The 27,643-nt window shown below is 38.6% G+C and overlaps 1 protein-coding gene across 1 annotated transcript; it reads right to left on the bottom strand.

The window, feature by feature from the left end:
* Window positions 1–667: 667 nt before the first annotated feature.
* On the bottom strand, window positions 668–27,488 carry LOC140655518 (tropomodulin-3-like). Its single transcript, XM_072870187.1, has 10 exons — window positions 27,385–27,488; window positions 20,591–20,777; window positions 19,004–19,160; window positions 10,961–11,083; window positions 10,250–10,339; window positions 9,587–9,717; window positions 8,281–8,388; window positions 6,662–6,805; window positions 6,185–6,329; window positions 668–3,774 (listed from the first exon to the last, which is right to left on the bottom strand). The coding sequence occupies exons 2-10, from the start codon at window positions 20,714–20,716 to the stop codon at window positions 3,743–3,745; spliced, it is 1,056 nt and encodes a 351-aa protein (XP_072726288.1). The 5' UTR covers window positions 20,717–20,777; window positions 27,385–27,488; the 3' UTR covers window positions 668–3,742.
* Window positions 27,489–27,643: the final 155 nt, after the last annotated feature.

The following is a 27,643-nucleotide window of genomic DNA, read 5'->3' as shown; positions in this document are numbered from 1 at the left end:
GCAAAGGCCAGCAGGAAAACAAAAAATAAATTACGGGTACGCTCTGTGGAGGTACTCACCCTACCAGCTACCTAGCCACACACGGTATTACTTCATAGATATTCCGTCTTTCAATTCCTACTACGGGCACTTGTTGAGTACAGGTCACCTTGCTCTACTGACGTCCAGTTTAAATACCAGTTCTCCCCCTATTAGACCTGTCTCCTGTTTCTTTGACATTGATATTGAAGAGGAGATGAGTTCAACCCCCCCATGTTTCTATAGGTGAGACACTGCATTATCAGCTGAGACAGATGGAAGACTCTTATGCACTGTGTCCAAGAAAGGCATCGTAATTTGTGTTTACCTCTACACCTTCCCATTGCCAAATGTGGCTGAAATAACCTTGCACAAAGCAGCTTAACATCCCACCCCCTTTCTTCCTTACTTGCTTGTATGGATTGAACAGGCATGACAATATGCTGTCACTCATCTTACAGGTTCTTACACATCTTCCTGCTGCCTGCTGTGTGAAAATCAAGTTCTGCAAGAACTTTACTTCCAGAAGTGCCATTTGGTCACTCACTTCCTACTAGGGAAGAAAAAGTAATGGTTTGACATAAACACATGTAAGCAAGTCAGTGTACTATTTAAAACAAACAAACAAACCAACCTCCAAAACCAGAAGAAGAATACAGTACTTTAATAATCCAAAACTTTTACTGGTTTACAATCTGACAGCATATAGTGCTGATATGCTAAAACACTCAATTCATGTTTCCTCAATGGAAATTTAAATTGAACACTTGCTCGTTTGTAGCTTACAAACAGTATTACTCAAGCTGTAGAGAGAATGAGGCTATTTCCTTAAAATACAACAGTAAATAGATAATTGCTTTGGAATATAGGCTATGTTTCCATGCTTAGCTTGGAACCAACAGAATCAACATATGTGGTCATTTGACTTCTGCATTAAGTCTGAAAAAGAATCAAGAAGAAAAAAGTATCACCTCTTTTGGAAAAAGAGACTTGTGTGTATGGTAGCTGGTTATCCAAGTAATACCACTTTTGCACTTAAAAATAATGAAGTCATACACAAGATCTCACTACACTTGATAGCATTACATCAGCGTTCACTTTGCTTGTTGAGACTGTTTATGATTCCTGGCTACAGACTGAATTCCTTCATTTATTCCAAAAAGGATACACATTGTAGGCACAAAAGTGATTGTTGTAACTGTTCCATACACCATGCCAAATGTCTTGCAACAATTAGGAGGGCCAAACCCTTCTGGTTGAAAACAACCCTGGTTTTCTATGCCCCCCCTGTCAGATATCTGTCCTGGAAGTGCCAACAAGCAGTCAAATAGTAAGCTGCTGTCTACAGAGCTAACCCAATTATTAAGGTCCACTACTATCATCTGTGACAGGACACCTGAGAGTTGCAGCTTGAAAGCCCCTGCCTTTGATTGGAATATAAATCATTAAGCAGCTACACTTGATTTAATAAAGTAAGGAAGGGATTTGAGCTATCATTTCCATAATCCAGCCTTTCATTTTTCTCCTTCACCTTCGAGTAGAAGATAACTGCCTAATCTTGTTAGATAATGATAAAATAAATCGTCATAGAATCACAATACATGAACAGATTCCATGAACATGCAGCCCTTCAACAAATGAAGGAAGACATTACAGCCTGTTTTTTGACACAAAATGATTATGGTGCCTAGCAAATAAAAAGTAAAGTACAGCTTTAGGCAACTCAGCACATGACATGCTTTGGCCATGTTTATACAGCACTGTCTATAAAAAGACACTTAACTTGTGCCTTTATGCATACTATATAAGAACTTAAATTTCAAAATCTAAAAAGTTTTTGAAAATTCACAAAAGCCTAAACCAAAAGAAGTGCTTTTTATTACTAGTCAGATCACTTTTAGTTGTTTTGAAGTTATAGTATGTATAGTCTTTGGCTTTAACAGAATTAATACCAACTTGCTTTCCAGAGCACACATTTATTTGTAATTATAATAAAAGGCTGTTTTTGAAATAGGAAAAAAAATGTTCTTCCACAAGTATAAACTAGTTATATACATCCTCATTGAAGGCACTATAGTTTAAAATTCTCTGTACACTTGCAGTAAAATTCAAAGTCACCTCCGGAATAAAGTCTGTCTTTAGAGATCCAAAACAAGATTTGCAGCAAATTACAACGTGGGCACAGTGTCAGAGAGTTACTCTGTTAAATTTTTATAGTATATACAGCTTGATGTAAAAATCTCAGTCCAATATGTTTTCTGTACATAAAATGCTCACCATATTATGATCCTTTGATGAAAACAGTTGTCAGTTGAATTCTCTGTTGCTATAAATATAGCCAAGCAGTCCTTTAGAACATTTTTGTGAGTTTATGATCTCATGACAACGTTGAGCAAACTAGTACAGTACGGTCCAAACAGACCTACACCAAAAAGCCTCTAGATTTTAATATTATTTCAAATAAGTCTACTGTGACTATGTACAGAAGTTGAAGTGATTCTTGTTGCCTTATTACTTTGCTTAGATATAGAACTTCAAATACTTTAATAGTCACTATGCCATACAGATTTGACACTGCATATTGGTTAATTTCTGCATGTCTTATGTAGTGTTTCAACATCAAGACATAAGTAGAATAGAAAAATCCTTTCTTAAAAGTGTTACTTCATTGCTTTATTAAAAAATGGTAGATTTATATGAAGTACTAATAGCTTAATACAACAGCTTGGAAAAACCCTTTTTTTTTTTCCCATTTGCCAGCAACTTAGGACAGTGGTTTTACAGTTAAGGCTGCTTTTCCTGTACAGAATTATGCAGAGTTTAAGAAATGCATGTCCACTACTTCTAAAAAAATTGGTATTTATGAATCTAGATAAGGATTTTTAAAGAATATAAATGAAATAATGCTGATGAACACATGAAATCAGTCTAAAAACATATCCAGTTTAGATACAGAGCAAGATACAGTTATGGGACCTTTTGAAAAATACTTTAAGGATTTAGGTGTAATAGAAAAATTGTCATTTTCCAAGGCTCCTACTTTTTTTTTTTTTGCAAGGCTTCCACTTCTTTATTAGTCCCTCAAATCTCTTGGGAGAAGTCCTTAGCCAATTTATTCTAGTTTGGTTTAAAGGGATGTCTTTAAACTTAATCACAGTATCAAGAACTAATAAAAAATAAAAAAGTAGAATTACAAATAAGATAGCTGTGAAAGATTTCTCTTCAGTGCATATGAACAAGGCTGAACAGCTCTACACAATGAGTCCAACTGTTGTGTGAAGAATCCCTTATCACTAACGCATTGTTTTCAAGAATATACACACCCCTCCACGTAAATAAGCACCCCCAGATTTTCTAACAAACATTTCAATTGGGTCATTATCTGCCCAATGATCTTGAATGTCCTATTCTTTGACTACAGACAATTATACCATTGATTTGCAATTACATTTTAGTAGAAAGCACAGCCGAAGTCTTGAAATACAAAAAAGTTCTTAAAAAAACAATCAAAACCTATGATACAGAGACTGATGCAGTTACTGTGTCTCAATCTGAAAAATGTGATGCATACCAGCAGATTAATATAGCTTTGCTTTAAAAGGAATGGGGTTTCCAGTCTTTTCCCTTCTAACCCAGGTAAATGTAGTCCCAGATTGCCAAAGCCCACGGTGATGAGCGTGCCTTGAGGACCCTTGAAATCTCCACACAGTTTTGACAAGATCTGCTAGTTGTCTCCTTCAACCCTTCTCTTGCGAACTGTAACAAGAGAGCAAAAAAAAAAGATTTCGCATAGTACAACTTAAGGTAATTAACACTTCGTATTATCTGTCATTTTAGGCTTACGCTTTAGCAGTGCTTATTGTGTTATTCATGAACAGCTTCAAATATTTGTGAGGAGACTTGTGGGAAACATTAATCATTTTATGTTTGGTAAGCAGATTTAGACAGTACTCTTTTTTTATATTGCAGTTTTCTAGTGGTGAAGAATTAAGTTTACATGGCTTCAAAAGAAACAGTACAAGAGAGTTTCACAGTATATCTAATATGATTTATACACTTTGCAAAAAAAAGTTACATTCAATAGCCTAAAACATTCAATTTATTAAGAAAAAACACTCAATTATCAGAAAATACAAGAGCAACAAAAATTTGTGAATAAAATCACTAAAAGCTCACATGCTGTTTAGACTTAAGAATATGCAAGATTGACTGAATGACTGGAGTTTTGCTCAATATTTGTAGTATTTTTTACTGATATTTTATTTTTCCCCTATCAAATTGTGTTTTCCTTCTCTGTGCAGACATAACAATTGAGGCTAAGGGTCTTAGAAATTACATAAGCCATCTCCCTTTTGTTTAAAAAAGTGGAGCAAGCACATCTATGTAAGAAGAAAGTGATTCTGTTCTCAAATCCACTCATTGGAAATTATATAGTTTTACAGATATTTGGAATGTGAGTTGATCTTCTTTACCTTCAGATCAAAATAACAGAGGGAAAGCTGTTTTGTCTCCCCTCCCTCTTCCTGTCTCAAGAAATGCTTTGGATGTAGTCTAAAGAAACCATCAGAATAGACTCACACTAGAATTTTACTCTTTACAAAGCCAATGTATTGCTCATTTGAGAGTAACCCACAGACTTCTCTCCTTTTGAATCCAAATCGTTTTCATCAGTGACAGAAGTTATGCATACCTGCTTTCATCAAATCGCAAGAACAGATGGAAGAGTTTCCAACCTTAGACTTCTCCAATCATGCAGTTAAAAGCAACATGTACACAGTTTCAGACAAAGAAAAGGGAAGTAGTACAACACAGTGTAAACAAGGGAGAAAGAAGATGTAGACTATTTTTTAGAAGAAACGTGCAGAGACAGAAATGAGAGACTTTGAACATCTCAGTTTTCAGTGCTCAATACCCAACTGGGTATTCAGAGTAACCTGTCTCTGTAGCTTCAGGGCTGGAGAGATGAAAAGGTATTTGCAGAAACTTTTACTCGCATACTCCAGACTAAGAAAGCAAAGAAAAAAAAGGCAAGATATCAATAGCAACATAGATTTCCAGCAGCCAAAACACTAAAGTGAGAACTAGTGAAAAGAGAAACCTTAAAAGAAAGTAGAGACACACCTGAAGCGTTATGACGAAAAAATAAGAATAACTCATTTAGAATCTATTTTAAGAAACAGTTATGCAGTGTCTGAGTGCCTTTCTTCTCTCTCTATGCTCTATTCTGTTACTCCTCCTCCATCTCTTTCAGAGCTCTTTTCCTCCACTTTAAACTTTACTCAGAGGGGAAGCTGATCTTTAAAACAAATTCCAATTTCCTATGTCGTTCCCTCTAATGTATTCCTGAACTACTACTACTACTAAACTGCCTGGCCCGTTTTCACGCTGATGAGATGGGTAATCCTTACCACAAAGCATCTAAATCAAAAAAGTTTCATTAAATTGAGTTTAAAAATGTAATTCCATTTAAATAGAAGGACCACATTATCTTGTTGTAGTTGAGAGCTTCAAGTATTTGACATTATTGTGAATGGAAATTGTTTGTATATGCTATGTTATTAACCAATTTTCTGCTGGTCCATTTCATTAGGATTCTAGCAGATGAGCTCCAACAAAACTTACTGCAGCAAATAAAGATGCCGCTGCTACCAGCTACCTTTAAGGGAGGCAAGGAAGGTACTTGTGAATGAACAGAACCATAGGGGAAGAGATGACCCAGTCCCAGCCTCTGCACATGACAGTACATTCAGTTTCCTTGCTCAAGCAATCCAAATGAGACTGGGTGTACTGGCACTGAAGAGAGTATCCTGCACTATTACTTTCAAGTACTGCTTTTAAAGAAACAATTACTCTTATCTGAATAAAACTGATAAAAACTATTATTTTCCCTGCCTTAGCCACAACTCATGTGGAATTTGAATGTTCTTGTTCTAGACGATGCTAAAAATCCTCAGCTCATACACCTGAACAATCTGCAACAAAAGAAAAGGAGAACATCAAGCAGCAACAGAAGAGTAGGAGTAAAGCACAGGAGAAACCTGAAACTGATCTACTCATATTTTGCTATCCTGGTTATGTCAACAGAAAAGCAGAAAAACCAGATACCTTTAAAACCTGTGCCACACACACATTCATTTAATAGTCACTCTCTACTGACAGGTCTTACCCAAATCATTATTTTTTGTGATAGCTGCAGCTGCCCTGGCTCGAGGTCCCTGTTGTGTGAAATGGTATCCAAATTTGAGGATCTTGGTGTTTTCTTCAAGCATCTTGGCAATTTCTACTTCTGCAACTGTGCCCAGCTGCTGCCTCTGTCAAAATAAAAAGACAACAGAGCTTACGTGTATTCACCCTAAAACAGATCAGAATACTTTCATCATATTAGTCAATAACACTTAGCTTCATTTTGATTAATCTAAAAGGTAGAAGGTCATAAAATAACGTTTGTGCACTTTAGAGCACAAGCAAGCACAGAATTGACCAGGAATCAACTTCAACTGGATGCTTCTGAGAATCTTAAGGACAATCATTCATGGGGTTAAGTAAAATATTTTGGGAAGTTTACCACAAGCTGTCTTCTAAAAATATTCAGTCAACTAGGATAGTCTGATTTTAATTATGGTATTACCACCATCTCGCTTACCTGATTATCAATTTTGATCTCTGTCAATGTTTCATTGTCTTTCAGTGCATCGACCAGTGCCAAAATTCCAACTCCAGTGATGAAGTTTGATTCTATGTTTAAACTTTTTAATTTTGTGTTTAGTCTCAGCATATCTGCAAGAGCCTTTGAATACAAGAAAACATCATTAAACTTTTGAATTTTGCTACAGTACATCATAGGACACAGTGATAACCATTTCCACTAACTAGTTCAATAGGAACAACAAGTTCACAGATGCATCATGTAACTTCGCAAGTTCTCACTTATTATTTGAGACTGAAGGGAGTCTTCAACCAGGCATTATCTACATTCCCTTTTTTCATAGTATTTAGTCAAGAAAAGGCCTGTCTTTCTCTTGTTACAAACTAAAAAGCTACACAGAATATAAATTGTCTGAAATTAGCATATTGGACCAATTCCATTTTGTAAGCCTTCACAGCATACAGTGAGTAATGCAAGCTGCTAAGTAAAGGCTGAAGAAAGGGCGTTAGTCAACTGAACGGAGAATTAGATATGGTTAATTTGTAAACAGGAGATCTGACTTTCAAAATGCTTGTGTCTACAGATTTGGGAGGAAGAGATAGAATTCAAAGCTCTAAGCACAGTACCAGCATGTAGCTAAAAGCACTCTTATAGAAATGGCATATACCTGATATTATTTCTGAGAAAATAAGAAAACAAGAATAGGTAACTGCTCAGGTTGACTATCATAAAAATCATAACCTTTACATTTTTTTGTACCAAGTCACAATGCAAAAAAAACCCAGCAAAACCACACCTGAGAAAAATCTATAAAGGCTTGCTTTATTAGAAATGTTTCTGTTCTACTGAAAAGGAACTTCTTAATTGACCCCCCCAAAAAAAAGCTTTCAAATGTTCATTTGTTCATTTAATGGAGTCTTTCAAACCAGTTTTCTTTCTAATTAGAAATTAAAACAAATGCAAAGGATTGTCCTGGCAAAACAGTTAGTTCTGTTTTCTTACCTCTTTATTTGCAAATAAATAAGGTACTGCTTTTGATTCAACATAGGAAAAACAGGACCAAATGATAAATACTTAAGTTTCAATTGTGTCAAACTAAATACCTTGACTAATATTATGCTTTATATGCCAATGCTTTAAGCCAATCTTTGGTAGCAGGGAGACCAGAGAAACAGGTATTTTACAACTTTCTTCAACTAAAACTCTAGTTAGTTGAAAAAGATTATGAGCTTTTTCAGTCCTCAAACATGCTTCTTTTAAAGTTAATTTTGAATATACTGTTGGCTCGTGGAATGAACATCAGGAACTAAACAATTAGGAAAGAAAGAAAAAAGGAAGGAGGTTAGCAAAATGAAAAATCAGGGGGAAGGGATTGGAAAAAAAATTCTAATTCATCTCATACATCGGATGCATTGCTGCATATTAGTCAACTAGTAATAATTTACCAACTTTGATACAACAAAGGTTTGTTAAATAAAACATACTTTACAGTGTAATGGAATTTAATAATTTTCATCCCTAAATATTTAAACAGGATTAAATTCAATCCCTTACCGTTGTCTTTCCATCCTAACTTGCCTTGCACCCCACTTAAGAATGTTAGCAAGAGTACTTACAACAGCAACAGGATCATTGCTTCGGGTGGCTGCAAGGCTGAAATTCTTCACATATGTGTTGGTTTCTAAGGCTTTTGCAAATTCTTTCAGCGTTGGAATTGGTATGTTCTTGAATTAAAAATAGCATTTCACTCTCAAGATACACAAAGTTTATCACAACTTATTCCATGATCTTATTGTCTTTACAGCAAAATGTACTGTAATAACTATCACTGGTCTCCAGCAGTCTCAAAGTAAAGGCCTACATGTGTAGCAAAGCTGCATGTAAGACGCAATGGCTATTAGAGTCACCAGTTCTATAAAGCAAAGTAATCTTTACTTCATTGATGCCATTGCCACAATAGAAGTGTTAAAAAATAATTAGCTGACTTGGAACTGTTACTGAGCAAAATTTACATGAACTGAACATTTGGCTATCAGCATCAAATTAACCTCTCACAAATATAAAAAGATTTAGAGCTTTAAACTGGTGAAACCATTAGCATTTCATTCTCTGTGTTATATTAAGAATAATTCCAGAATTTGCCAATTTACAGTTTGATAAGTTTTACAGTGTAGTAGCAACCAAGCTTAAAAGGAATAATTTTAAGATAATTAAGGTAGCAAATTTCTTAGTTTATTATATCAGAAATTTTGTTCCGTTGCCTTTTTAGGCATTTATTTTGGCTAGCGTTTCTTTATTGTACAATATTCTTAAATCATGTATTTTATTTTCTTTCTTTAGTAAGGGCAACAAATAGGCTAGGCTGCTCGCAAGGCTGCAGCTTGCAGCCTGTCACTGCTGTCTGCACTGTAAGTCAGGACTGCTATAGTTCTGTTTTCTTTCACACAAATACACAAACGTTTTAGTCATGTTTAAAAACACAATTGTTACACTTATGAGCAGAAGCTGCCCTAACTGCCAACAGCTCTTTTGTACAAGAATCAGAAGGGTGCCAGGTACAAATATCACTTTGTTTACAATAGCAGTAACTGAGAGCACATTGCTTCATCAAGGACAAAGGATTCAAAGTGGTAGTTAACTCCACGATGGTGATCTGCTGGAACTGTCGCCCACTTGGCAGCAATAGAAATCTGGGCTGGCAGTAAGAAAATCTAAGACTTTTTAAATACACTTTTGGCAAAAGAAACCAAGATGGCTTACTGGTTTAGTTACAGGTTTCTGAGATTACATACACTGCAACATTTAGCAGAAAGGCTGCTGTACTTAAAATAAGGCTATCATGCTCTCTTGTAGAGTTTTACAGCTTACAGTGACTTCTGCAGAGAAAAAGCAGCATATTTACTGCAGACTTCAGGTAATTACCTTAATGTTATTTAGATTAACTTCAACAAGACGGGAATCATTATCTTTAATCCTCTGCAGTGTCTCCTCCACATTTGTGGGATTTGGCGGTTCATCAAAAACAGGCAACATTTTTTCACCTTTTACTATATCTGAAAAGGCATTTAATTGTAATCAAACAGGTCACATACATTCACTATGAATAAATGATACATATACTAAATATTTACTGTATTTAAAGATCATTTCATCAGTCTTTACATCTCTCCCCCACCCAAAAAGCATACCATCCTCTCCTGACCATATTTTCATAAAGTTCAGTTCTTTTCCAAAGGTCCTCACAGACTTTCTGCTTTTCTTGCACACCAGCTTTTTTCAGAAAGCACATAGGAGTTGAATTACAAACACAAACATGAAACCTAAAAACCAACACACACAAATGCATGTTTATGCCTACTTTTATCCCCCCCAAAGTGAATTAACTGCAGAATAGATTTTAGTGTACATAGATATATTTTAATTCCACTCTTGCCAGAACTCAATTAGCAATGTTAGACATGCACATTTCCAATTCAAGACTGAATAGTCTATAAAGAATGCTAGTGCAACAGAAAATAGTTAATGCTGTAGTAACTGTGTGCAGTACAAAGAATGCATTTATCTAGCACTTCCATACACACTTACTTGAGAAGCTGTCTTTGTCAATCCCGTTACTGCTTCCTACTACATCACAGAACTGATTGTTTGTTATCAAGTTGGACATTCCCAGTATAGCTGTAAAAGGAGAAAAAGAAAAAGCAGAAAACCAATTTTACTGTTCCTGAATAATTCAGCTCAGATGCAGAGTTCCTTTAAATAATAACAACTGATGTTTATAAAACACCATTATCAGTACAATAAGCCATTCTACCTCTTAATAATTTAAAGAAAAGTAGAAAAAAAATTTAATTAATTATAGACTTTTTAGTTGGCTTTCACATCTTAGAAAGATTTGACCTCACCAGGCTCAAGCATCAAAGTTAAAAGTGCAGTTCAGTCACAAAATTCTTGACTGAAGCTTTCAGAATACAGGCACATAGCAACACATTCTTACATGCAAGAAAAAGTGGTAGTGTACACAACAAAAACCAGCCAGTCTGAGGAATGAACTTAAAGGTTTTGAGTTTGAAAATCAGGTATCTTATGCAGGCCAAAATAATCTACCTTCCTATAAATTACCACAAATCAATAAAGATGATACATGACAACCAAACTGGCATATAACATGTTCTAGTTTCTATCATAACTGCAACTTCCTATAGTCACATTTCAGGTAACAAATACACTACCACATTAATTACAGATCTTTCTTGTCTAAATACGCATCAGCCCATTCATACTTCAAAAAAAACTAACCTGCAAGGTCACCTAATTCTGTGTCTGTGGCACTGGTCAAGGCTTCCTCCAGTTCTGGATCCAAAGAGAATTTTTCTTCTGTGTAAGACTGTACAGGCTTTTGCTTGGGGATAAATACTTTCCCTGGAGTAAAGAAAATGAAAAGTCTGATGTTACTTTGTATTATATACCTACCTATCTTTAAACTGTTCTGTACTTAAGAAATACATATTACATTTAGTAAATCCTGAGAAGAGCATGAAGGACAACAAAGGAATGAGGTTTCTTCTGTTTGTTCTTGAAAGTCAGAGTGAGGAAAGAGCATAAGCAGGAATATAACATTACTTATTCCAAACTGTCAGGAGTCTGTATCATGACTCCAGTCTTATTGTTTCTCCTAAGTATTAGAAAGTAAAATATAAGCCTCCATTGGACATTTTAAACAGCCTAGAAAAAGAGCCTGTAAGGAAAATTTAGTATCGCTAGAGAACAATGACTGATATCCTCTCAAGGGAGAAAGGGACCCAGGCAGAACTGTAATCTGAATGTGTCAGAGAAATAGAATATCAAAAAATAATCTGAAATTACAGACCTCAGTATTCACTGCAGTTTTACAACATACACGATATTTCTGATTTCAGATGTTAACTTAATTTTGAAGTAAAAAAGGGGATGCCTGAGCTGCTTGAGAAAACCATGGTTTGTGAACAGCACAAAACAAGATAATAGATTTCTCTGCCAATTACACTATTTTGTAAAATAATACTTAGAAAGGTCACAGAAGATTCAATGGGAAAAGGAGCAGTAGTAATATCATGTTCTGCACCAACTTTTTAGTCATTACAGATGGGTAATGGGAAAAGTTATTTTAGGAGACTTGCATTATAAATAGAGGTCTGTGTGGTTAGCATAATTCCTGCATATATCTTCAGTTGAAAAGTTAGGGTAAGAAATCAGAATATGAGAAAGCTATTCTAACAGTTATTCTGAAAACAGTTCAGATTTTAATGATTTAGAATTGGCCTTTCAGAACAAAGTCGTCTACCACTGCGTAAGAACCCAGGAGAGGTAAGGGGTACTTTGGTTCAGGACCAATTAACATGGTAAATAAAAGCTCCAGTACCGTATGAGAGAACAAAGCTGATCCATTTGATAGAAGTAATTCACAACTAGAAAACTGTGAATCTAATCTTAACAGTTATTCAAAATTTTTCAAACTTTCCAAGTTGCCTGAGCTACCAGCACACAGAGCTGTGTGAAAGGGTTTCCAACTTCCTTTAGTTATTTCCTGGGGTAGGAAGCAGTGCCGATAATCTTCCTGTGAAGACTCAGTGCTAATTCAAGAACACACCCTGTTCCATATTCATGGCTAAAAAACATTTACACAAATCATACTAGCTAATCCCAATTACACAATGACGACCCACCATGCACCAGAATCAGACCAGCTGGGCAGAAGCCAGAAGCCCAAGATTTTTTTTTCTGCATACTGCATACAAGTGTATCTCATTACATGTTTGGACTAAGACTAAGTTTAGCATTTTTAAATACCTCCCAGTGACAAGAAGCTTTACAGGGATGTTTCAGTTTTATTTCTGGGAAATTCCAACAAAGTGGGATTTTGCTTTCACCACTTGTGGGAAGCAATGCCTGAAGTCAGCTCCTGTGTCCCACAGCACACAAGGGCATAACAAAATCCATCCACCTTTCCTCTCTCTCCAAATTCCCATCCTAGATTACAATAGTTTGTGGTTCATTTTCTTTTTATGGAACTTAATGCATTACCACTAGCACAGATTACAAAGAAGTGTATCAGGTTTTTCTCTGACAACACAGTCTGATGACCAAGATCTGTTGCTAGCAACACAGTAGTTTTGTTCCTGGGTTGCTATCTCTTTGTAAAGTTGTGTAAATGGTCATTATCCATATTTAGAAGCAGAAGATAAATCTCCTTACATAACTGTACTGACTACAAACAGTAGCTGAAAGCAGCTGACATGCGTTACCACCCATACCTCAGGTTTGATCGACAGTGCAAAAGAAACTATGCAGTGATTCAGGATTAAAAGAAAATCTTCATAAATTGAAGGCTTAGGTAGTAAATGTTTAAGATTTTGATATAATTGATACAGTACATTTCTACTCCCATTTTATTTTATCAGCATCACCTACTGAGGAGAGAATAACTTTCAACTTAAATTGTAATTTTCAGAAGAGATATGAGAATGTTTGACGAGGTTTTCATTAACCCATTAAACACTCTGAACAGCCTACACGTGATCTAAAGCCTTTCATTAGCTATGTTTGCATTGTTTTCCCTCAGTAATACAGAATAGTAAAAGAAGTGAGGATTTCTGAGTACAAGGAAGGAGAAGAGAAGGAAAGTGCTATTTGAGCACCTGAGCCTTCGTTCATGTCATCGTTTTTGCAGCATGAGCGCAGCAGGCAGTGAGTGGGAGAAGGAAACTGATCTCAATTAAAAGCAACTTTGTAAAAATGTATTTCAACCTAGATCAGCCTCCTGCCTGGTTCATCACACGGTACCCACAAAAAAGAACTACTTTTCCTGATGTTACTTTAAGTAATTCTTAAATTCATAGGTTAGGAACTTCTGCTTCTAAACATTTGCTTCCTAAGAGTAAGGCTAAATTTATCCATACATGCCTGACTCTTAAGATAACCTAAAAAAAAAAAAGTATATTCAGTTTTTATTAAAGCAAAAATGTTAAGCCACGCCCCTCCAGAAATGTTCATTGCAGCCAACTCCAGTCACATGAACTGGGTCAGGAGCAGGTTTTGTTATAAAACAGGTCACACCCTTGTGTATATAATCTCTTATTCATTGGCTTCATCTCATACTAGCCCAGAGTTCAGAGGTTTAGAATGCACATACAAAAGCAAGTCCTTCCCCACTCCCCACTTCTAGTAACAAACTTACTTCAAAAAGAGTAAGACCCCTGTGGCTCTAGGGACAATGATCTAACTCAAGGCCTGCTGCCAAGACAGTTTGGCAATTCCCTTCCCCCCTTACTAATGTAAGCTTTAAAAAAAAAAACAAACAACAAAAAACAACAAAACCACAAAAAAACCAAGACTACACATCTGTGCAGCCCATGAGATGAATAGCTTTCTCAGCCCTCAACCTCAAGTGGAACATTTCCAAATAGCAGGGATTTGATTTGAAGGAACATGACATCCTCCTCTTCAGCCAACCAGGATACTGCAAAGATTAAGCAATGCAACATGAGGAGGCAAATTTCAGAGATGTTCACATCATTTCTGTAATAATTAGATATTCAGGTCTTCTATGCCTTTAGCTAACATGTTAAATTATACGCATCCCAGGATTAATTCACAGGCTTTCTTTGCTACAGAATGAACTTTCAGTTCCAAGTTCCACACAATTGCATTGCTCAAAAGGCAGAAACATTGGATGATGTCTGTTGAAGTGCTCTGGACATTTCATACACAGACTCACAGTATCTAAGGTAGGACTGAAAATCTTGCAGAAGTCAGGTCTGTTCAATGTGGCCATGCACTGCATATTGCTGGTACTATTCTCACATATCCCGCAGTCCTACCCTCATGCTAGTAGGCAGCAAGCAGCCACGACTTGCAGATCAGAAGAAAGTCTGAAATCCACTTTGCAGTACTCTGTTTGCAGAAGAGGAATCAAGTGTCACCTGAGGACAACCGAATACAAGCTCATCTCATCAGTGACTTCGTGAAAAGGAGCAACCAACATGTGATATATTCCTTACATCTTACGTTCCTTAGAGCTTCATCAATCCAGAAATTGATATAATCCACAATTCAATCAATCACCAATTGTTACCACGTGACAGACTTAGGTTCATCAATTCACTTGTAAGCACAATTTAATACTAATTTTTTAAATTCAACTTACAAGTGACTTCCTCAATGTCTTACTGTAGAAACAGTCCTGTTATGCATTATCTGATTACAGAGCACATAGCAGTGAGTTAGAAAACTGTTTTACATTAAGGCTAGAGTATCACATGTTATTTTGTTCTAGTCATCTTGTATGGAGAATGTCAATTCGACAAGTTGTTTCTCCAAAACTCCTACAGGATATTAGCTTCATTTTACAACACGTAACATGCTTCCTTTAAAGACCAGTGATTGAAAGGCAAACAGAGAACGCAGCATCCCAAATCCTCCTGCAACAGAAGCATATGGTGATCTAGAGCAACAACTGAGCAGGGCAGCACCAAAAGAGCTCTAGCCAGGTGACTAGTTTGAGCCTATTTTCTGAGTAATAGAGCAGGAGAAAACAAACAAACAACCCCCCCCCCCCGAATTAAAGCAGAAGTTACATGAAATGCAAATCTACACAGAACAAACATACCCCAGCACAAATGCAGAGGGAGAGTTGGAAGAGAAAGCCGTGATTAGGAGAATGCAAAGGCTAGAAATGCAAAGCTTCGTTTACATAATAATTTACTAATGCCTTGCACTATACAGCACAAAGTACATTACTGACATTAGATATGTTTTTAGCTCAGGTGCAATAATTCTCATCTTTCGCTGTTCCAAGAGAAGTGAGGAGTGTTGGTCAGACTTGGTCAGATGCGTGGAACATACTTAAGGGCAACAGACTCCAGCACTGAAGCCTCGCTTCACTGTTTAGATAAGAGATCCTTCTCCTTGCAGTATTTCTTCTAAAATCTTTATGACATACTTACGTACACAGATTGAGACAAAGCTAGTTTTGTTAAAAGTACTACCACATTGCTCTCATGAATCTCTTGAACAGTGGTTTTTACTGTATGGTTCAACACTTAATTGGAACAGAATGTGACTTAGGTCATTAGATCGTGTTTAAAAACAAAGTATGTTTTTAAGGATGCTTTTAGAAACAAAATCAGGCACTGGAAAAATGCAATAGAATATAGTTTAGGGATTGTTAAGCTTCACATTTCTTTAGCGCTGTTCATCTCACTACATCAGGACACTACATGATTTCAGATCTTCCACATTTCACAGCACACAGCAAAAAAATGTTCCAAAAATTTGGCAAAATCACGTCATCTATCAGTGAAAGAGATGCAACATTGTTTTAATAATATGTTACCCCAAAATGGGGTACTTAGGACAACTGGAAGAGAGGATTTTCCTTTACACTGTGGTAGGGAAACAAGGTTATCAGAATCAGTAGCAAGGCAGGATCTTAAAGCCAGGGTAAGCTGCTTTGATAAACCTGCAGGCCAAATCGCCACACAGGACATCAGTTCTACTAAAATAGGAAAAGGAAAGAGAAAGAAGGATAGATTTTCTCCTTCTTACTCCATGAAATGAATAATGAGACCAAGTCAGAGCAATGAGATCAGCTAGGCACACAGAAATATTTTAGCAAAGCCTGACCCACAAAAATGGCACCAAGAAAATAGCTGCAACTCCAATCCATCTCTCCCCCCCAAAACCTCTAGATCTGATGGTTACGATTGTCAATTTTCTTCTGAATTAACAGGATAATCAAGGAAGATTTTCACCTACGCCTATTCCACAATTTTTTAGCATTTCTCCATAATACATTTATCTAGCCAAAGAGAAAAATTATAAGCCAGGTTAGTAATTTGTTTGGGTTTTTTAATATTAAAAGAAAAGCACATTAGGATAAGAGCTCCCTCTAGATAAAAAACATCCCACACAAGCATTAAGTTTTGCTCCACTCCCTTTCCAAGTTTTACATCTAGATAAAAGTCATGATTTCTTCATTTAAAAGATTAAGTTACATAGGTTTGCCATTTTTGTGCAAAATGGCCACAAACATGGCAGCAAGTCAAAGCTGAACCATAACATTTTCATGAGGGGAAAAGAAAAGATTATCCCTCACCTACTACAAAAATGAGCTTAGCCTTCTTGCCTCCTTCCACCCATTTAACAGAGCATGAATGTCCATACTGAACATTTGTTTCTGCATTTTTAGTTTTGATGAAAGGAAGCTACATTTCATTTTTCATATTATTTTCTCCTCTTCTATAGTACTAAAATAAATGGTAGAAAAAGTTATTAAGTAGCAACTCTTTTTTTAAGATACAGGAAATTTTACTAACTAAACTGGTATGACATATTACAACATCCAGACAGACTGCTATTTAGTAATACTTTATTACATAAAGGAAATGACATTTGATCTTTCTTAATCAAGATCTGTGTTCCAGCTGGACTATTCTGTTTTTCTACGTGATTCTCACAGATTTTATCTACCCAAACAAATAGTTTTGCCGTGTGCATGTATACATAAGCTGACTTTAAAGAACCACCTATCTGAATGAAGCACTAGTACTCAGTAGGAAAAGAAGTACTAACTAGAGCAAATCCTCCATGCCCAGCCTCACATCCTGAAGGAGTGGTGTACAAGCTAGCCGGGCTGCAAGGGATTCCCCAAACCAGCTACGAGGCCTGAATATATTTGAATTCAATCACATTAAGCCATTAGGCTGTCTCCAACCTATACTAGCAAATACGTCAGGCAACAAGCAGAACAGGGGAGGAAGCAGCAGCACACTACACAGACAAACACGGGATCAACAGGTACTTGCCAGCAGTGGAGGCACCATAAGGGTACTGCTGCTTTAAGTACCTTTGACTACCTTCTACATTCAATACATTGCATTATCCTTAGCTTAGTTACTCTTACAGATTCAGTCAGCAAACTCCCATTCTGTCAGCAAAGGAGTGTCACAGTTATCGTATCTCAACAAAAGTGGTGTTAAACTACACAAATAAGGCAAAACACAGTGTATTACGGTAGTAGTACATCATACACAGTGCAGCACATTATAAAGTCACAATCTTTCTATTACTTCAAGGAAAAGAAAAAGAGACCAACATTGTCAAGTAACAGCTATCTGGTACAGGCAGAGAAAATGCAAATACCCCCTACAAAATTTTCATCAAATATACACCACAATCACCATCATATATACAAACTCAGTAGATGAATGAAGACTCAAGACTGAAATAAGCAATGATTCACATCAGAGAATTAAGTAGAATTAAAAGGTTTCAAGCCCTTAAGAGAGGAGTCTGTTCATCTTGGCAGCTGGAATACAACTTATAAAACAATTTACTGAAGTCTTACTGCAGCAGATCTGCCCTGCTGCTGGGGAAGGTTCAGACAAGCTAGGATTCACAAGCAGTACACAAACACTGTGGCAACAGCTAAAAGCCTCCTCCTACACTTATGTGCCCAGCAGAGGACTGGGAGTTTCTGTCCCTACCAATAGTGCTTAGTAAGGCACAACAAATTTGGGAACTCTTGGTTTTGTGGGAAAAAAATAAATACTATAGGAATAGATTTATTTAAGATGCACATTCTTTTTTAATTTTCTCCTGAAAAGGAAAATGCTTCCCATCAAGTCAACAAGAAGACTAGATCCAAAACAAAGACTTAAAATCCCAGGCTTTAATAATGTGTCCACTCATTGGGTCAATGTTTCCATGGTTTTTAGACCACAAACCACTGCCAGATTTCAAAGCTTCTTGCGATGTTAACTATGTAATTATTTAATACTAACTACGCAATCTTATTAAACCTCTCAGTAAGGATACTAGAAAGACAACATGATTGCATACACCACTTGCCTGGCCTTGTCTACCTGCAACGTCTTTGAACATTACTATGTATCTACCACGACATCATTCTACTGCTATTTTTTAAATTCAATGTAGCATTACGAATGTTACTGTCTATACTCAGTGCCACAGGGCATAAGCCACAGGCACAACCACAGCATTTGTTATTATTGACATAAATCAGGGGTAGCTCTTACTTTGAGAATACTATCCCCATCAGAACTTAAAATCTTTGAGTCTTATTTCCTTCCTGTGCTACATGCAAACAGCACACCAGCCCCAGCACCACAAAATGCTTGAACAGGAAGCATCCCGCCTCTGCACAGTAGCACTCATTTGGAAACGCCGTGAGTTAAAAAGCATTAGAGCTGCCAGTGCTTCAATAAACTTTGGTTCACAGTAGTTCTGGCTAGTCCACTCCAGAGATTTCATAACCACCTACACCGGAAAGGGTGGTGTTACCTTTCTTTTCTCTTGTAAAAGGCACATAGTCTTCCCTGTCTTTGTGCTCAAGAGCCTGCTTCTCCAAATATGCAAGAAGTCGTTCCCTGTCGAAGGGACCTGAAGCCTTTTTAGCAGTCTGGTCTTTCTGTCGGAAGCCTGCAGGCAGAAGTGCGTTCTGCAAAACAAAATGGAGCAAACAAGTACAGCTTATAAAGTCCGAGTGAACACCTATTCAGTTTCATTTCCCTCTTCCATCTCCCTCTCCCCAAGGTTCAAACCTGATACATCATCCTTTTTAGGCAATCTATGATTCCTTGCCAACTTCCTTTTTTGGGGGCAGGGGAGGACTCAAGGTAATCTATTCTTTAGATACAAAGAATATAATTAAAAATAGAGCACACTGGACTCTGAATAGGACTGAAGCAATTCTTTAAGTACAGTAGCTCCCAGCACTAGACTTGCTAGTTACTTTGCATTTCTTTTCTAGAATGAACAGTTTAAATGAGTAGTAGTAAATAAAACTCAGCTATTCACAGTTTAGACATTCAGTGAGAAGACTGTTTCCTCCATCACTTACATCCATGTCTTTCTAAGTCTTTAAGACAACTGCCTATACTATTTTCTGGCATTTAACACAGAGTGTTTCTACTTTTGACCTGAATCAAGGTGGGGTGTTTTTTTGCTATCATCAACATATTTCAGCTAAAGAAAAAAAAAAAACAAACCATAAAAAATGGAGGATATTACCATGGAAAGAACAGAATGTATAGAAATTCAGACTATCATAAAAGACAACCAATCATTTTGCCAGTTCTCCTCTGTTAAAATGTCTATAAAGCCAATTAAAATATCAATAATATCTTGCAGTGCAACAAAATAGGTGATCGTACTATTCTTAAGTGACACCTGAGCATCAAGATTAAACTTAATCCTGGTCCTATTAAAGCAAGAACAGATAATCAGGAGGTGAAAACACAAGTCTTACATTACTCTAACATTAGCTGCAGTATCAGTAGAGGACATAACTCAGCTCTTTATAACAGAAGGATAAAATATTCCTTATTCAATACCCCATGCTGACATAATAATTCAGGAGCCACGTAATTATTTGCCTCCTCTTTGCAAAGTCAGAACGAGGACAGGAATAGATACAGGCTACCAGATACAGCACCAGCAATCTTTAGAAGAGGTTAGCACCCCACCTCTCCCATCAAACTCCAACGGCAGAAGCAACAAAGTAATAATGGATGCAGAAGGGTTGTTTACCAGACAACACTGGAAACAGGAAAGTTAAACAAGCTTTTCTAAATAAACTTTCTTTTCAAGAACATGACTAATAGCAATTTTTATTTATAAATAAATCCCAGAAAGTTCCTCCTGACAATCCTTTCTTCCATTTTCCTCTACTGCAGCTGCATTCACATTGCAAACAGGAAATAAACAGTTGAAACATTATATACACATATATATCTGTAAATAAGATCATTAGCAGACTAGGAAAAACCTCTGTCCAAAAGTATATTGTTAAAGTAAAAAAAGAGTCTCAATTTATTTCAGACTAGTTTCTGAACAAGTGAAAAAAGCCTTCTCTTGGCTAATACCTACCTCAGGGTCAAGATCATCCAAAACAGTTTCCAGTTGTTTCAGTTCTTCTTCTGAAAGTTTGCCAAGAATTTCATCCTCGTCGAGATCTTTGTACTTGTCCAAGTCCTTTCGAAATGGGAGTGTCATGACTTGGGCAGTAGCAAGTTGCTCAAACACTTCAAAACCCAAGTCTTATCCTTAAGCAGCTCTATAAAAAAAAAGTTTTAAAAAGAAATAACCATAGGTGAGGTAAATATCCCAACTACAAAGCATCTTCAATGTCCAAGTGCATCTCTGAAAGGAGAGTTTTTCATCCAGTATTCATATCTATTTGTTATTCTATGACACACAACAAACACTTGGAAGCTGTCTACACCTTGCTTCTTCACTGACAAGAATCCCATCCTGCCATGCCCAGTTCCATCAATAACTAAGCTATACATATTTTCAGATGAATGCCAGTACCCAGTTTTCTCTATGAGAGCTCCAAGGCCATAATTCCCACAGAGCAGGGCAGGCTGGGGGGTGGGAGGAAGGAGATACCAATTGTACCTAGTATTTGTGAGTCCAGCTCAATGCCATTGGTTTTTACAGATACTGCAGTCCAAAGAAGAGTATAAGATACTTTACATTTATTGTTGCTGCTGCTGTTTGAGGCCAGTAAAGGAGAACTTAACTACAAACAGGTTAATTGGTTATTACTGACTCATATCCCTGCGTATTACCTACAGAGGGAACAAAGGAAGTTTGCCTCTGAGTTAATTACAGCACTACCATTGAAGTAACATTCTGTTCTGTCTGAGGAAAATTAAAATACCTTGATGAAAGGCTTAGGGAATACAGCTCCTAACTACAGTGCTCCAGTCAATCCTACAACAAAAAAAAAAACCCCACCAAAAAAACCCCACAGAACAGACTGCATAACTGCTCACTAAATATTATATTTAGAGGAAACTGGGGTCCTTCAAAAGATGTACAGTCTATAAAGTACTTCTCACGGACAAGGAGAACACAGGGAACCTTTTTGTAACAGTCACAATTTTTAAGCATTTGTCTTGGAAAAAACAAACAGTTAATCATGACATTGTTGAAGCCGACAAGTTGGTTTCTCTCATTTTTCTGTAAGAAGTTCTGGGATTCTCCTTTTGTTCAGTCAAATTCTTGCTTCAAGTTGACCACGCACACAAAAAAGGTAACTTGAATGACTCTCTGTAAGTGACCAAGAGTGTCCGTAATGTATTTGGGGAGCAAAAGTTAGATCCATGCATTCAGGCTCATTAGCCTCCCTAACCCCTTTCTCAGCTTCATAGAGATCACACTTCATAGAGATCACTCAACACAGAGATCAGACATATAGCAAACATTATTTGTTCTCTAATAGCCCACATTCCAGTTCAGATGCTCACACCACATACACTAACTGCATTACTTCAAACCTGCACTTACACTGTACTTCAAAAACAGATCAATTTAAAGCTATTGCCTCTTAAGTAAAAGAAAAAGAAGGGCTGTATATACATACTATACCATGGAATCCTGCTTAGAGGATTCCTTCACCTCAGTTGTTTACATCAAGAAAGGTCTCCCTGGCCGTCACAGTGACATAGGGTGATATTTTAATTCAGACACAATGAACAGACATGAGCAGATAAAGGCTCATCCACACCATTCAGTCAAGTTTACCTGTAAAGTACATCTGGTTTTAACAATTGCCTTTGCAAGAATGGTAAATTTTCAGTTCTTACCAACGTCTACACCTGAACGAAGAATATATTTACAGCTATTTTCAGGATGTCTGCTTTTAAAAAATATTACTGATATAAACACTAGAGCTTACTTGTAAACCACAGTTGATATCAATAGGACATAAGTCTAAAGCTGAACTACCAACTTAGGTAAAGTTCTCTCGAACATAACAAAAACCAGGAGGAATTCTCAATTTCATGGTAAATTACGTCAAAAGAACAGCGTATGACTTCCTCTGAACTAAAACCAATCATGTTGGAAGAGCTTGGACCTTTTGCAAGAGGCCACAGAGGTGAGAACATCAGAGTTTAATGGCTGCAGAAAATGCAGAGGGTAGCACGCCTATGTTTTTCAAAGCCGTGTTCCAAAAGTAACCAAAGGAGCATCTCTATGGTCTAGTGTGCCACCTCCAAGAGTTTTCATAGTCTCATGGTATTTGTTTCTCCAGGTGCATAACAGCTGAAGGACAATTAGCAGATAGCTGCAGCAGATGCCACACAATCTGCATGCAAACTTCTCATTCCTAGAGCCTTAATGTTTTCCCCTTCCTTACAGTTTAAGCCATTACACACTATCATAAGAGAAAAACATTTCCTGCAGCCAATTACACAGCACTGTCTGTGACCAGGCTGCACCTTCCAAATCCGACATCAACATGCTACTATTTCCCACATTTCTGCATCTCCTTTTGCATTAAAAGGTGTAGTTTTAATGGGTAATTATAAGGACCAAAATAGTTAGCATACTGCAGAATAATGTTCCCCTTATGCAGGGGAGTAGCACTGCATAACCATACATTACATTCATGTAGGCTATATTTCCTCTCCATGAATCGCTGTAAAATGCTGTCACCCAGAATTAATTACCTTTTATTTACTGCATTGGTATGTTTTACATTGGAAAACTACTCATCCTTTATAATACGTTAATTAATGTTCAGGTCATAGCCCTTAGCCTCACTTGTTTTTATAATATGATCAAAGTAGCCATTTCAAATCCTGAGCTACAGTGTTTACACACACAAAAAAAGTAAAAAATAAAGCAGCAGAGCAAAAAAACCCACTATATCTGTAACTGAGTCTTTACTTCAGCAAGAGGAAGAGCATCACTTGTGGCCTGGCAAATTTAAATTTAAAGTGTTTTGGACACATTTTCTAATACCTATCAATCAAAAGTATTATTTAAAATATGAAAGCATACTTAACTTGAGACACCTTTAAAAAGTTCTGATGGTAGCACTGATTAGCATGTCTTTACTACATAGAGACTGCTTGGTAACGACTTTCAGAAACATTCCCTACAAAAGAAACCACAGCACATATGACACTCGTATATAATGTGCTAAAAATCAGGTTTTAAAACATGGTGTCAGGAATTCTCATTGCCTAAAAAGGGCATAAAGGCCAGCTGAAGCCCTGATCTAATCAAACAAGCCCCTTCACCTCCCATTAAACACATCTGGTACTCTATTTGCTTTCCATCACTCACTGTAGCAGTGCAGCTTAAGGAAAGATACATGTGTAACAAATTAAAAGTTTTTAGAAGGAGCAGTTATTTAGACTGTGAATATTTGTGGCACATCTTACTGCAAAATCGTAGGCAAAACTGTAACCACCGATTTTGGCTTTGCAAATACTTTGCACTTTTTTGATGAGCAGAGCTAGTTTTCTTCTAAGTATCCTTCTTAGCTTTACCATGAAAACATTACATACCTTAAAAGTCAAAAGGGCTAGTATTCTTTTTTCAGATATATAACTATAAGGTAAACTAAGTTCTTCACTCTAGCAACTTCATAGTTGCATAAGAAACATTTGGGGAAATGGAAACAAAGCCATCACTTCCAATCAATCAAATTTCAATTCTCTGTTTATTAAGCAGAAGTGAAGTTGAAAAATCATAAATGAAGATACTCTGTTGGACATCACAAAGACAAAAATCTTGGCATTATTCCTTCACTGGAGAAATCAACAAACAACTATAGAAATTAGAAGAGAGCAGTAACTTTACTTTAGGCCATTTTATAATTACCTGAATCATTCCCTGAAAGACTGTCAAGCAACCTTCACACACCTCTTAACTACAAGTTAAAATATTTTTGTTTTCTTCTATCTGAAAGTGTATTTTTAAAAGCCACAAGATTCTAAAAAAAAAAAAAGCTAGCTTCCAATTTTCTTTCAAAAATTCATCCCCCCAGAAATTTCTATTATACTTAAGAACACAATTTCTTGGGACCCTAACAGGAGTAACTCTTTAGAAATATCTTGCCCACAGGAAACTACAGTCTTGTTAAAGTCCACTGCAAATGGTTTCTGTAACTTGGATTTTAAAATAGAAGTGACATCATAAAAAACAAACCGAGCTGGTTTTGGCCAGCACGTTCACAGAGTTCACTTTAATCTCATTTGTTCCTTCTGAGCCTCGTTCCACCCAGCCTCTGGGTGAACCCAGCCGGGAGCAGGGGGGTCCAGAGGGCTGTCGGCATTCCTGCACCAGTCAGGGCCCCAAACCATCCCAGCTGCTTGGAGGAGCCTAATCTGAGCATTTCCCCAGGGAACCCCTAGGATGGCAACAATTTTATTTTCCAGTGTGCAAGATTATACAGAACTGTTTATGAAAAATGTGCTGCACTTGAAAGAGCAATTTTTATTTACCAAAGCTAGGATAAAAATAAGTAAATATAAATATTACCATAACCCCAGCAAGTTCCTTAGGATGGTTTTTTAACACCTCACAATACCTTTGCTGAAGAGCCCAGTGCTGCTTTTTTTTAGCAGAAAGCTCTCAAGAGCCCACCTGAGCCTTCCAAATCTCCTGCCTGGGGTCGGGTACACGAACCAGGTCCTCCTGCCCAGGGAACCAGCAGACATTCCCTAGCCCAAAGCTTTATGGAGCCAGCAGGTGGCAGCTCATCTTTGCCTATGCTTTTTGTCAGGGCAAATTGTGTTTTCCAGGCAGTAAGGAATAGCTATTCTGGGCTAAAAACAAGACCAAGGCTTCATTCTGTTCAAAGAAACAATTTACCGAGTTTTATAGATGGCAAGCAGAGCTTCCCCAACTTCACATTTGTCCATACAGCGACCCAGGGAGTGGAGTCAGACAGACAGCTACTGCTGAGTAACTACACAGACCACGAAGATTCTTCCATGATGAAGGAAATTGGAAAACACCTGTATTTCCAGTTCCTGCCAGCTCCTCCTCTGTATCAGAGGGCATCTGGAACCAGACAAAGCCCACTTTGCTCTTTTGTATGTCCTGTATAGACAGAACTAGGACACAGCTATCTTGCAGGCAGGGTGCTCCACGTGATGGCTAAGCTGCTAGGTTGGCATTGTCCCATAAAAACTTACTCCTGTGTGCCTGTTCTTGAAAACTAGTCACCCACACTGCAGGGCTGTATGGATGTACCCATCCAGCCGAGGCAATAGCAGAGGCGACAGAGCCAGGAGCCCTGAAGCGTGCATTCGGCAAGCTGTGCAGGGCACAGAAGCAGCAGCCTCTGCAGCACAGGAGGTGGCATTTCAGCACATCCATCTCCATGATACTTCCAGGCGTGCTTATCAAACTAGCTGCAGGGCAGGTGTTATGACCACAAATAAATACAAGGCTGGGATAAGCTAAAAATCCCAGTTACCACAGGTACCGCCCACCCCGAGAAGTTCCCCCAGCAGAAGTCGCCACTCCAGCTGTCCATTCCCTCTCCCAACACACAGGGCATCACCACTGCGTTGGAGTTACTGACCAGCCAGGATGAGGGATGTTTTGACATCATTTTTTTTTCGGACAATACCTGGATTTTCTTCAATAGAGATGTACCGCCCATAGACATTGATACACAGTATCTCCTCCTGGAGGAACTGCCCACAGGCTTTTCAGTCAAAAAGAAACATCAGATGCAAGCTATTGAATGTTTATAGAAACATTCAGATATTTGTATCCATTACAGAAAAGCAGTGAACCTTACAATCCTAGAACGGGACAGCAAAAGAAATTCACTTTATTCACATTACATTGCTTGGGGAAAACTTCTGAGTACTAGCCCATTTCAGGTTCTCCCCTACATCACAGTCTATCTTTCAAGCTCTGTACACCTGACACAGTAGCAAAACGTTAGTCTTGAGGATACGTTCAATATATTATAGCGAATTTAAAGCATACAGCAACCTCTCTAGAACAGCACTTATTTTCAACACAACTTGTGCCTACCCGCAAAGACACAGGCGGATAGCTTTCAGAGCCTTATACTGAGAGCTTAGGAGCAAAATTCTCGGGAAATACAGAGAACCGGGCGTGCAGACGGGCCCCGGCCGTTCCCCGTGGTCGCACACCTTGCTCGGGGCCGGCTCCCTGCCGCGGTGCAGCCTCACCGGGAGCTGCCGGCAGCGGAAGGCCGGTGTCAGTGCCGCGGAGCACAAACGCTCCGCCAGCCACGGGTGCACCGGAAAAGCATTCTTCCGTAATTAAGTGTCATCCACTTGCATACTTTATAAGTTGTAGGAAGCATATATAGCAAGTTGAAAGAATTATGCTAACCAGATCTACAGGCAAAGTTTTTAAAGTCTTCGGATTTCACAGCAAAGCTGGGTGCTGGCTAAAAAACTCACCAACGCCCTCTACCTGAGCGCCCCCAGCAGACACCCACCCTGCTCCCCTCAGCCCCTGAGCCCACAAAACCCCTGTAACTGCCAGCGGCAGGAAAACCCCGCTGCCGGAGAGCCCATTTCCCAATGCAAATACGAAACCCCGCCCTGCGCCCTTCAGCTCCGCACTAACGAAGCCCTGACCTTCCCGCTCCGGAAAACCAACCGAGGCTTCGGGGGGCCCCCGGAGAGCCGCTAGGGACCGGGGCGGGCGGGCGCCGCCCCAGCCCCTTCTTCCCCCTCCCGCCGCCGCCGCGGCCCCTCCCGCCGGGCTCCCGCCGCGCTGTGGCAGCGGGCGGAGGGCTGCGCCCGCCGCCGCCCACCCCTCCATGCCCTCCCCGACACCCCTGCGAGGACCGCCCGGCTCAGCCCGAGCGGCCGCGGCCGCTCTCCGACCCCGGCCCCCGGCCGCGGCAGCCGCTCCCCACTCACCCGGGCGGCGGCAGCGACCCAGCTCCCTCAGCCGCGACCAGCAGCCCCGCGCCCCGCCCGCGCCTGCGCGCCGCCCCCGAGCATGACGGGAGCTGTAGTCCGGCCGGGGGCGCCGCGCCAGAGACCGCGCCTGCGCCGGTGGGGCGGCGCCGGGGCCGAGCAGCTGGGGGCCGGTCGGAGCGGCGACCCGTTGTGCTCTGCGGGGCGGGCAGGCTCCCGCCGTCCCCTAAAACACAGGGCGGCGTGGGGCCCTGAGGGA

The sequence above is a fragment of the Ciconia boyciana genome, chromosome 8 (assembly GCF_034638445.1).
Source record: "Ciconia boyciana chromosome 8, ASM3463844v1, whole genome shotgun sequence".
In the NCBI taxonomy this organism is placed as follows: Eukaryota; Metazoa; Chordata; class Aves; order Ciconiiformes; family Ciconiidae; genus Ciconia; species Ciconia boyciana.
This window is presented reverse-complemented; position numbering and strand designations above follow the sequence as displayed.

Excerpts from the sequence above, each read along its gene's own strand:
- LOC140655518 (XM_072870187.1), bottom strand. The coding sequence starts at position 20,716 with ATGACACTCCCATTTCGAAAGGACTTGGACAAGTACAAAGATCTCGAC. Across the intron at positions 19,161-20,590 it reads TGGATGATCTTGACCCTGAG|AACGCACTTCTGCCTGCAGG; the intron begins GTAGGTATTAGC and ends TTTGTTTTGCAG. Across the intron at positions 3,775-6,184 it reads CACAAAAAATAATGATTTGG|TTCGCAAGAGAAGGGTTGAA; the intron begins GTAAGACCTGTC and ends CTCTTGTTACAG.